This window comes from Bombus vancouverensis, chromosome 5 (assembly GCF_051014615.1).
Source record: "Bombus vancouverensis nearcticus chromosome 5, iyBomVanc1_principal, whole genome shotgun sequence".
NCBI classification, from domain to species: Eukaryota; Metazoa; Arthropoda; class Insecta; order Hymenoptera; family Apidae; genus Bombus; species Bombus vancouverensis.
This window is the reverse complement of record NC_134915.1, coordinates 9953542-9966056: the sequence shown is the minus strand read 5'-3', so window position 1 is coordinate 9966056 and position 12515 is coordinate 9953542. Positions and strand designations below refer to the sequence as shown.

The 12515-nt window shown below is 44.7% G+C and overlaps 1 protein-coding gene and 1 long non-coding RNA gene across 2 annotated transcripts in view; one reads left to right on the top strand and one right to left on the bottom strand.

The window, feature by feature from the left end:
• LOC117160924 (zinc finger protein ZIC 1) overlaps positions 1–2516 on the top strand; it is a 38538-nt gene extending 36022 nt beyond the window's left edge. The window contains exon 3 of the mRNA XM_033342028.2: positions 690–2516. Within this exon, the coding sequence (XP_033197919.1) occupies positions 690–1013 (324 nt within the window). The 3' untranslated portion in view covers positions 1014–2516. The remainder of the gene's footprint in view (positions 1–689) is intronic.
• Positions 1–12515, bottom strand: part of LOC143302713 (uncharacterized) — a 113725-nt gene that overhangs the window by 68818 nt on the left and 32392 nt on the right. The window lies entirely within an intron of this gene.

Below are 12515 nucleotides of genomic sequence, written 5' to 3'. Positions count from 1 at the left end.
TTTTCAAGGTCTACAGGCAACTGGACTCTGGACGCATTGTTATTGTTGTCTTGTAATTTTCAGCCAGTGTTACATAAGAAGGTTAAGATTTTAACATCCATCGATATAAATATATGAATGTGCTCCCTAATAGACAGTATTATTATCCTTTCTTTGATCGGCACAGTAGCATTGAACGAGCGACGATTACAACCGGCATACACTAACTCTTATACTGATTTTAATACATAGGACTATTACGAATTCATCCACTCGTTTCTTTATCAAACAAACCTATACGTTTAATCCTCCTCATCCTTGATAAAGTCGCTCGCAATAGTTAATAATCGGGGAGTTGTACACGTATTTCTGGAAAGCCGGCATTTTTGCAGCTACCATGTATGAAATTGAAAAGGAAATCCCAAGTAGTCCACAACAAATGACACCAATGCTACGTAATATCAATTTTAATGTGATAAATACCAGGAAAACAGAAACTCAAGGAATCTTCAACAAACACGATCGATGTTCCGCCGGATTCGTTTCAACTTCAACTCCCAAACCACGCAGCCCCTGCTATCTTTCTCACCCCTCTACCACCTTTTACACATTCATCGGTTCCTACCCCTGGGAAGGGCGACTAGTAGGCTCGCTACTAGCTAGAAATTTCCAGCGAGTACCTAAGAATAAGCTCCGCCTCTTACTTCCAGGTGCACGGCATGACCCTGGGCGAAGGCAAAATAGGAGGGGGCTATGAAAGCGAGGGTGAAGAGAGCACTAGCAGCGGGGGTAGCTTGTCCGTGACCGGACACACCGAGTCTCCTCAACCGCCTCCGGTCGTCCCGACAACGACCACGACCAATCCTCCGTCGAGTCATCCTTCGACCAGAGGCCCAGAGTTGACGGAGTGGTACGTCTGTCAGCCACCAACTGTGGGTCCTCAGCACAGCCCGTTGCCGGGTCCACCGCCGCCCCATCATCTTGGACCGCACCACTTCAACCCGCTGATGCATCACCAAGCGACTGCCTATTAATTCCTATTAATTAAATGAGCAACTGCTCGGGGGAGACCAACGCAACCTCGACGAACATACACGATAGTCGATGTCGGCAATCAAAGTCGAGTTTGATCACACGTTTGATGGAGGGAAAACGGAGTTTTTGAAAACTGTTATTCGAAGAAGAAATGGAGGACCACAAGGAAGTGCTAAATAAGTTACAATAGAACTTTATTCCTTTGAACTTGTTGCTAGATGTAAGTGAAGTTCGAATCAATAGGAGTTTGTCGATCCTTTTTCAGTACCTATGATTTTCTTCGTTTACATAAACGAATTCGATGGATGAGAGTTCAATTAATCGGATTTGAGTTATTAATTGTAAATTCCTTTTTCTTCTTTTAATAAATGGAATTCTACTCTATGTATTCGCGGATGATCGTTTTTCGTAATAGTACGGCAAGGTTACTTGTTCCGCAAATTTGACAATGGGATTGTAAGATAGGTAATGCTACCTACACTCGTGACCAAAGTTAGGAAAACACACACTTTCGAGTGTTGTTAGTATTTATTTACCAGTACGATTGTATCAACAAGAATATAAAGGAAGAGAAAAAGCGGAAGACGATCGTATTAACGGATGCTAAACGCGATTACAAACGCGAACGTAACTGTATATGTAATAATCGTCGAGAATTCGGGTTGCGATGTACCAAACAGAGAGTTACCTCTATCTAGATGGCGAGGTGCGATTGTAAATACGAATGAACCTTAAACCAAGTGCTATGGCCGTTGCAGTAAACGCGAGAAATAAACAAAAACATGAAAAAAAGAAATTAAGAGAGAGAGAGAGGGGACACTGCCATGTGTTCTTAGCTACGAAAAATCGTGTCTCGGCAATCACGGCGTTACAAATTAGTCGAAGCAATTTCCAACGGCGCCGTGTCTCGTAATTCCAGCCACGTTCGTGTTCCGACTTATCAATCGCGAAACGAAAGAACGACTCGCTGGGTTCCGGCTTAATTGTTCCTCGAGCACGACCGATCGTACGCGCTTCTCGCGGGCTTAAGTCTAATTAAAACGTTGATAGTGAAGCGAAACGGTGTTTTAAAACCGAGCGACGTGCTTGGTTTGCGAGACAGAAAATTGGAAAAAAGAAGGAAAGAAGGGAAGTCACGTCCGAACAGACGTACTATTGTTGTATATATTATTATTATGACCATTATTATTTAGTTTGCGTCGTCGAGCGGGAAATAAGGACGAAAACGTTGCGAGATTAATAGAAATTCGGGGGCTGATGGTTCCATTTGTAAAATATTGTACTGCTATAATTTCTATGTGTGATATGCTGTAAATATAGAGAGAGAAACGAGACACCTACGGCTCGAACCAAGCGAGTTTAAATAATTATTGTAATAATTTTCTTTCTTTCCTTTTTCGTTACGTATATGCTTAGGTTGTTGGATGAGAATGCTTCTCTTGTTCATCCACCCATACCTTGCATCGTATTATAATATTTGTTTTGCAAAGATCTGAAATATATTGATGATGCGATATATTAGAATATTGTCTGGTTTATTCGTCGGTACTGAATCATCTACACCTGTTCTTTCGAAATTTACGAAACGATCGAAAATAACACGGAATACTTCGCTCTTTATCGAGACTTTAATATCAGAGTATCAGTTTTACTTTTTTTCTCTTTTGCTTTCGGTTTTTGTCATCGTTCCGTAGAAAAAAGGAATTCATAAATATACGATTTTAACGTCGTATAATTGATTATTGAAAAGTTGCCCGAACGATGACAATGCTCCACGCGAAGATACCTCCCGGACCCCGAGGACGACCTTTTTCGTATCGCGGAGGCGGTGGATACTTTATACTTGTATTGTAACGAAATTTATGAACGATCGAGATAATAAAATGCGACGAGGAATCCGACTGGCGCGCAGTTTCGGGTGAATATCGGCCGACTAAGCATCTCCCTTGATCTCGGCCCTGAGATTACGTCGTATCAATAAATAATAACTTTAACGCGAGGAAATTAACGTTTCTTTTATTGCACGGCCTATACCTGCCTTTACGAGAGAATTTTACTGCTCCAACCATGAAACCGGAACATCGGTTTCTTCTATATCGTGATACGACTAAGCATTTTCTCATTGAATCTAAAAATCTCTAACTTGTAAAATTCTAAATACCTTAAATACCAACCCATGCTTTCATCCTTAACATTAATATTCCTCCTTAATCTTCTGATCTTTAGCGTTCTGTTCCGTATTCTTTTAAATTTCCTGCACAGTATCTTCAACGCTCCGAAACTAACTTCGCGAAAGCTACCGCATTTCGTCGAAAATCTCGAAACGGCAAAGAAGACGCACACCTAAGCTCGCGAAGGCTCCGAGATTTCTATGTAAGATTATAAAAACAGTTTCCTTGCGGGATTATAAATATCACGGGGAAGAACGGAGCAAGGGGGGACGTATAGGGACCTTATTAAACTGGCCCCCGATACTCGAACCCGTAAAGGCGCACGGCGTCTGTCCAAGCATTGAACGGGCAGTATAAAAAATCGAGCAAGGAAAGAACGACCAAAGGAGGATGTATATGCGTGTATAGCAAGCACATGTGTTCGTACCGAAAAGGTTCGGCTGGCATGGCGCCACGATGTGTCTAGGCACCTACGCGAGACGTGGAAGGGACCAGGAGGAAAGGTGGAGAGAAGAGATAGGATCGGCAGAGGTGGACGCGCGAGAGAGGCCATTTTATTGCTTGATAAGCAGATGAATTCGTCAGATAATTTCTGGCCCGGATGCAGATGATTTTATTAGCTGAAACGGCGCACCAACACGAAGGAATTCTTTCGGTCGGACGATTGAGATGACACACGGCCCCGGATGAGAGATCCTCACCAGATAGAGCCACGGGTACGTCTCTCCCCGAGTGTCTTTGCATCGCCTCCCGTGATCGATGGATTTTCCCTCGCTTTTTGTGAATGCTCCCCTTTCTACTTCGTCGTTTCTGTGTTCCTTGTTCTTCCTTTTTATTCCATCCATCGTCCGTATGCCTCGTATTTCGTTTCGAATTCGACCGGCTGTGGGTTTTTTTCATCACGAAAAAGCCAACAGAATGAAAAAAAAAGAAGAGAGAAAAGGAGAGAGAGAGAGAGAGAGAGAAGATAGAGAGGATCGTTACAGCATCCAGGGCGAATCGAGCGGAGAAGAGCTAGATTCGCGAATATTTTTCGCAAGCGTGACTCGACGTCCGGGCTCGGGACCGTCCAATCAGTCAACCGGACCGCAATCAAACTCTCGTCGTTTCACAGAAATCATGGATGGACGAAAACAGCTGGACCCTCGTCAGAGAACACCGAATAAATATCGTTCCGACGAAATAGAAGACACGCAGAGAAATAGAGACGAGGAACGGGGCAACGAAGAGAGGGAAGGGGATTCCATGGTCCGGTGGCCAGACGCGAAAAAATAATTCCGTCGCCGGGAACGTCCTTTTGTCTTCGCCTCCGCTCTCGTTCCTTCTTTTTTTTCCTCCTCTTGTTCCTCCGCGTCGCTCATAAAGCCGAGATTCGTATTAAAGGGCACGACACATAATTAATGCCGACCGGTCACGAAACATCGTATCGCAAGAGAGAGAGACGAACCAAGAAGGAAGGTGATGCGCCACGGTTGTCCTGACTTTATAAAGAAACGTGTGTACGAAGGCGGTACATGCGTCCATACAGTGCGTTGCACGCTTGCACGTAGCTATGTCGCGTGCCACATAACCCCATCGCCATAATTGTACACGTGCGACATCCAACGCGCGAAACCGCCTCAATTAGGATAATTAGTTATGAGCTGTTGAGCCTCCAGTTTCCGCTACCATCTTATTAGTCTCCTCTTTTTTCTTCAAGTTTCCTGGTAGTCGACGCTAATTCTTTCTCGTAGCAAATAATTTACGATAATCAAGAGAAATTCGCAGGAAAATTCTCTAGAATAAAAATGCATGGCGACACTATCATCAAGGGCTATCGATGACGCTCAATCTCGGTAGCGATGGATTAACACACGGATTTTCAAACAGAAATTTATGTAGCAAGTGACAAGACAAGTCTGAAGAATTTAGCCACAATTCTCGACGATAAACCGAACAGATTTACATCGCTTGTAATTGACCAAAGAGAGAGGTGAAAATTACGAGAAAAAGGATCGCGATCGTTAGCACCGGGTGGACAAGATCGTCGTAGACACTTCCGCAGAGGCGACGTAAAACGATGTAAGAGGATTAAAAGGCTTGGTCGATTGCCTTCCATTACCGGTCCTGTCCCGCCTGTAAATCCTCCGCAAAGCTATTGATAAATCATTGCGTCGCGCGACTCGCCTTAACGATCGAACGAGTGGCTTGAGTTACGAAAACGCTAACAAAGCGCCAGGATTTTGCCTCGTTTTAATGAAAACCGGCTTGAAAAGCATAACAGGGATACAGATAGAGGGTCTTAACGGGAAATCAGGTTGCGCCTACTAGATACGAAATATAGCGACGAGGTTAAGAGGGATTAACAAACGCCACGAGCGTTGCCCGAGGGAACGATTTCAATCGATTAACGAGAACCTTTACGCTGGTACCGGTGGATCCATTAATTTAGCGGACACGCGGTGTTGTTCGTTGTCGTTTTTTAATATCGATCGATCGACTATTACCGGTTCCGCGGCGACTGTTAATCCTCCGCGAGCCGATTGATAAATCACAGGGAACATTGTAGGTTCGCGCGACTCGACCGCGCCGGACACCGAGCCCGGATTAAAAAGCGTTGCATTTTTCGCCCGGCCGGCGATAAATCCTGCTCCAGGGACCGCTGTTGAAGAATCGCGCGGCCGGCTCCCGCGAATAAATTACCCTATTGATAGTTTCATAAATAATACAATTGTGAAGATTCGAGCATCGTCGTGATTTATCGGTATTGAACCGAATGAAACGAATACTCGCGTGCCTCCGACGATCGTGGCTAGTCTTTGAGATGGAAAGATGAGACGAAAGATTCTGAAGAAATTGCAAACATTTTGAAATTAAAGGAATTGCAAACACGCGAGAGATCGTTAATCCTTTTAGTCATTGGAAGTTTGAACGCGACGAGGAATCGAATCGTCAAGTTCTCGCACGGCTTACGTGTCAAGATTTCGGGGAAGTTGTAACAACATTAACCATGAAATGCTGTCCATGATGAAGTACCGAATTAAATGCCTCAACACGATTCTTACGCGGTTTGGTGCACAGCAAGATTTCAAAGAAGTTGCAACCATGTTGGTCATGAGAAGCTTGACTGTGATGGAGCATCGAATTCTCGAGACAGTTCTCACCGAGCGTCGTGTTCCAACGAACCCCGTATAAATCTGCCCGAAGCACGAGTTATACGGGTTGCAGTTGTCTCGAACGCACTTTTGCTGCTTCTTTCACGATGCTTCACTCGTTTCTTGCCACTATCGAGTACACACTCGCTCCGTTATAGTCTTTCGTTGCTCCATTATAACCCAAAAGCCATCATAAAATAGTAATCCGCTTCTTCATCCTTCATTTTATCTAGGTATATTAATTTCGTCGGAAATTTTAATCGACACAGAAACTACTTAGAGTCAGTAGGTTGTTACTTTCTTACTTCCTGCTTCGAGACGTCAGGAACGCTTCACATCGCAAGATGCCAAATAAATCAACGATCGCTCGCAGTTCTACTAACATCCGACTAATATTCCAGCATCGTGTACAACCCCCCGGATCGCCGTGATTCGCACGATTATTCAAGCAATTCTCTACGTTAACGAGTGCAGAGCCACTGCTCTGCAACCCAGCAAATTCCTCGAGAGCCCATCGATCGGCCAAAGCATCGATTACTGGTCCCTCCTCGACTTAGATCGATAAAGCATCCCAAGACGATCGGAACGACCGGTGTTAAAGGGTTAAGGGCTGCTCCCGCCAAGTAAAACTGTGTCGTGTGTTTCGAAGCCGGATCGAGTCGCTCCTCCATTCAATGAATAATATGTGCTGGTGTTCGAGGCCGTGTGCTGCTCTCCGTTGCATCGAAGAAGACTGCGAGACGTTGGTGTGCGTGCGCTGGTATGATCTACGGGGGTTATTACAACGGCAGCAAGCCACGACGAGGCGAGTGCTTACCGAGAATAGCCGAGCCTCCACTACTCTTTGGCCCCTGCCACGATATAACATCTTCGCCCCACCGTTCTACCAGAAATCGTCCGAGTAAATACAAGTCGGTCGACCGGCGCGTTCGCGCTCGCCGCGTATTTCTTCGCGGATGCTCGAGTTCCGCTGGAAATTAGGCTAGCCTCGGAGGATCGACCGATCGCAATCGCCTTTGGGATGAAAGAAATTTACGACCTCGAGGATTTATGCCTCTAGAACTGCAACTCGCTATGATGGAATTGTGGAACGCCGAGCTAAAGAGATTTCAGGAATTAAAGTGATTTACGATTAAGTCAATTGTACCTAGATACGTGTAATTCGCAGTAGATGTGTATCGTTTAAAAGCGAAAGTGTTTAAGAAATTAGTGTGTCAAATGGCCAGTTTTAATTCCACTCGTCTATTTAAGATTGAAATCTTTTATCAACGTGATATCGTTTGCCTCGTATTCGAATTAGTCCGGCACAGAGTCAGGTTTAATTTCACACGGTCGGATAGAACACGATGGAAGAGTGCGTGCAAACGAGAGTATGAGGACGAGAATGAAAGTTCGGGGCCAGGGTAGCGGAATGACCTGGCAGTGGGCTGGAATATTGCGATGGTCCTTACCAATAACCGGAATTGCACCGACCCGCTGTGAGTAGTTTTCGTTATTCGAGCGTGAAGTATTATCACGAAGGAGGATAAATGGAGGTAGGCCGCGTGGAAGAGGAATAAAAGAGGAGGGCCAGACGAACATTTACCCGTCTGCTCCGATCCGGCGAATGGGAGGAACAGAGCCAGAGGGAGAGAGAAACGAGAGTCGAATGAGAATGAGAGCCGGAAAGTGCAATTTGTAGTCGCTCTCATTTGTCACTGTATCTCCCTCCGCCTCTTTCACCCTTGCTCCCCCACCACTTTTCATCGTTCCTCCTTCTGCCTCCTCTCTCTGTATATACTATTTTTTCCCCTCTCCCTGATTCCCCTGGCCCATGAGTCGCGAGAGTCCTCTTTCTACCTTCCACTTGTACGCATTCGCGTACACAGATACTCCCACTTTCTTTCTCCCCTTTTTTCTCTCTTTCTCTTCCTTTCACCCTGCCGGTTCGTGGTCGTTTTTGGCCGCTGCCACGTTTCTCGTATCGTTCCTCCTCGCCCTTACCCGCGCCACTACACACGGGAATCTTGCGAGATAATAAGCTGATAAGGGATTTATAAATCCACTCTATGCAAAATACACGCGCATCTGACAGACCGGTGGAACGATCTCCGTGATTAGCTCGGCCGTGTACGCGTACCCGTACGTTGCGATCTTCTTTTCTCTTCTTCGTTTCTCAACGCAGACGCGTGTAATAAAGGGAAAGAGGCTTCTTCTTCTCGTTAGCATCCCTTAACATTCGCAGACCATCTTCCGTTCGAACGATTCAGGCAACATTGAAAAATGAAATTAACAATCGTAAAACCTCGTAGCATTTATTATAAGACAGGATAACGCTTTGAGACGGTTAATGTCGAACGTTTACACGTTCACGACAACCGTAATGGCTTCATAAAAAAATAAAAAAGAAAGCGACGACTTCTCGGAACGGGTTCACGGTTTTCGAGAGATTCCCATTAAGGGGTTAGGGACTAGGTGGAACAGTCGAAAGCTATATTTCGGTATATTAACACGTAACACATCAAAAACACGTCACACGGGTACACCTGCGACTACATTATCCGCTGGACGCACACGCTTATACTTTATTTATGTAAAGGCTGTGTTCTCGACTCACGAGGATCCGAAGGAAACCGAAACGCGCGTCTCATTCACGTGGCCCGGTTATAAACGTCCGCGTAAATTCGAGGCTGGTTAGAGATCGTAAAGTAGCTGGATACGCTCGATATGGCCGCTGGCTTGCCACAGAAAATCATAAAGTCCGCTACACTCGTGCAGAAGGGAAACAAGGCAAAGACTTCGCAGCCCTATCACTTGAATTGTTGTGCGACTTTTCGTTTCATTCAGCTTTGTCTCGATAGTTTGGAAATGCTTTTTCATCTTAGTACCCTTTTTCTCACTGAAACTTTATTTTCTCTTCCTAAGAGCGGAAACATTATGGCTAGAAGTAAAATCGCAACAATTGAGTCAGGAGCATGATTGAGACAATCGGAGGAGGACACAAGGTCAATACCAGTAAAACCATTAAGAGTGAATTTTCAAAGGAAGATTCCTTTTTTCAATTATAAAGTAAATTAATTCAAAGTTTCGAAGGGTATGATAATTACAGCTATGGTTTGACGAAGGTTTTTCATCATTCAGACTGTGAAGGGTGAAGAAATCGCAAACGTGGCGGGCAAGAATCCGTAGGACGAAGGACGAAACGGTAGCGAGGCAGAAAATAGGCCAATCCCCGAACACCAACGGTTTTTGTCGTGACAAGAAAAGGAGCAACGAACCAACAGATATCTCGATTAGATTTACCGACGCAACTACGGGCCGAAGGTGGTCTCCGGCTGACGTAGCAATGCGTAGCTGCCACAACAGGCCGTCTGCTCTTATTATTATAAATTATTTATTTGCATTTCCAAATGATCCTTGAAGAATCACGGTATTATGCTAATGCGGAGATTAACATATAGGGAGGCCCAGCGCGATATTTCAACTCGCCTCACCATTTAGGCTGTGGGAGTCTAGCCAACGGTGTTTGATCTCCACACGACTCGAAAGAAAGGCGCGGGCCGGAGATATTTTATCATTTCTCCTCCGCTACAAAAAGATTCGTATGGCCTGGCTAGGGAATTCCTGTAGCTCCGACCAACGAGAACAATGCTTTCCTCGCTGAGAATCCTTCGGCAGTCGATCGAACCGAGAGAAATATAGACACTTCGGCCTATCTCCTAATTAGAGTTGCATTTTCGTCGCAAAATTTCGCTGACTATCTCCGAACGTCATATCGACAGTCGTTTTACGAATATTTGTAAAAGACGGATAAAAATATGACGTGACTATTATTACACTATTATAGATACTATTATTACAGATATCAAGTTTTATAATAAATAAAAGTAATAAAGAAAATGTTATGGCGAACAGACATGTACCAAATAAATGTATGATCTATACATAAAAAGTATTAATTGTTGCTATATTAATTTGTATTATTTTATTATTATTATATTATATTTCAATTATTTTATTATTTTATTATGTAAATATAAATATATCTACGTCGCGTTTGAAGGAAAGCAACACTCGCAACTGTTTCATGGCAACGCCAGAAGAAGGATCGTGAAAAATAGCAAGAAGAAAAATTCCATTCGACACCGTGAGCTAATAATAGCGGACGTGAACAAATTTGAAAGAGCAATCGAGTTTAGACACCGATTCGTTCGCGACCATACACGTCAAGGCGGCGAACATTGTAATCTTTGGCTAATATATTACGGCATGGCTGGCGGGCAGTAATTTTCGCGTAGCGGTCGCGTTCGGGGCCCCGCGTGCCGTGTCCCGAAAGAGAAAGGGAGCGAGAAAGCGTGGGAGAGGGAGAAAGAGTTCCTTAAACGACTTAACCAAACGTAATTAACGTTGGCCTATCATTATGTGGTAGCGAGACCACACCCTCGTCACATTATATGTTTATAAATCAGGCCGGAACTGCTTGTAAAAAACACGACGACGAAAATCGAACGAGTCCAGGGGCGCCTGGCCTCTCCAACCACCAGAGGAGAAGAACCTGAGGAACAGACCGCCATCCACAGAACCCGGTGTGTCCGTGGCGAGCAGGTAGAGGAATTCTTATGCTAATGATTTTATGATCGTGGAAATGAATGCTCGTCATATTTTTTTAATCGCCTGGGTTTCCACGTAGCCGCGAGTCACGCAGCCAGCCAGAAACAACCTATACCTCTGTCCTTTTCTCTTGTTCTCTCGAGTCAAAACCTCGTTCCCTGTCTCCCACTGTCTACTTTATGCCCAACCGATTTTTATCCCCGTTGTTACAGTCTTAACCGGGCTGGTGCGTGCCCGCGCGTCTTATACACGCTGTCATAATCGTAAAGTAACTCCGGCGAAAAGACGACTTTCAACGTTTTCGAAAAACCTTTCGTGAAAACCGAGCGCCGCCGTTAAACTTTCTAATTGAATATCGGCCGCGTTTCGACGACATTGGTAATTAATGTGGCTCCATACAAGCCTATACGCGCCGCGAGGTACCTTACTGTGGATGGTCCATGCGAGGCAACATCGCTTTGCTCGAGAAGAATTACTGCGCGTATCAATTACGCGAATTCAACGGGACGTGAAGTTTCGATCTTCATTAAATCGTAAAGGTGAAAGAATCAGCGTGAAGATGTGGAGATTCAAACAACTCGCAAGTATAAAAGAGTTCACGGGAAAACAGGCATGGGCGTCAAGTAGCGTGTAATTAATAGTAATCTAGATCGCGTATGTTGATCCCAGGCGCGACGAGCCAAGCCTGTGCAAGCATCATGATTCATTTTCATATCAATGCCATCTTGATTCTCTACCCTCTGTTTTTACTCTTTGACGTTACCCTCGTACTCTTAATAAAATCTCTACTCCAGTAGAAATACGTTGTTGCCCTACATTTTCCTCTTTTTTATTCCATCGTTCGAGGGAAACTTGCAAAGAAACAGTCGAAGAAGCGGCTTCGAGTGAGACGTCAGGCGAAACGCGATACACCGAGACGCGCCATAGAACATGCATTATGAGGTAACAATTACATTGTGTTCGCGCGAACCGCGTATGTAAATGCACCGGGGCCGACGTGGACAGTGCATATAAAGGTGCTCGCGTAACCAGCGACTCTCACACTGGCTGCGTGCCGAGCAGGTGTACCAACAGCTGAGTCCAACCACCCACACACACAGCTAGACCAACTCCGACACCTTGATGAATACTACCGTGTCCCTGTTTCGCGTTGCATTGCGCAAGGTGCGCCGCCGCTGTTTTCCTTCGCTTAACGAGCACGGATAACGTAATCCTCTAAGGTCTATTGTGGTCTGGCCAAGGGAAAAGAGTTAGTCGAGATCGTTCGAATTGGTCGTTTACTAATTTTCGTTATCGATGGAATAAAATATTAATGGCAAAGAATACTTTTTCTTTTCTTTCCTGAAAAATTTACTTTCCTTAATTACGCCGCTCTTGAGTGGATATTAAGTGCAAATAGTCTATCCACGTTGCGTTCGTATTTGTTGCAAAGTCTTCGTTCAAAAGTAGAGATAGTGATTCCGAAAATAGACAATGAAATTGCCGGGAAACGAGCGCTTCTGATAAGTACATCGGCCGTAAAGTGGCTGAAATACAACTTCCTCCCGGAAAGTAGCACTCCTTCAACGCTCATGGTCTTTTTTACGTATCACCGAGGCCTTGTATT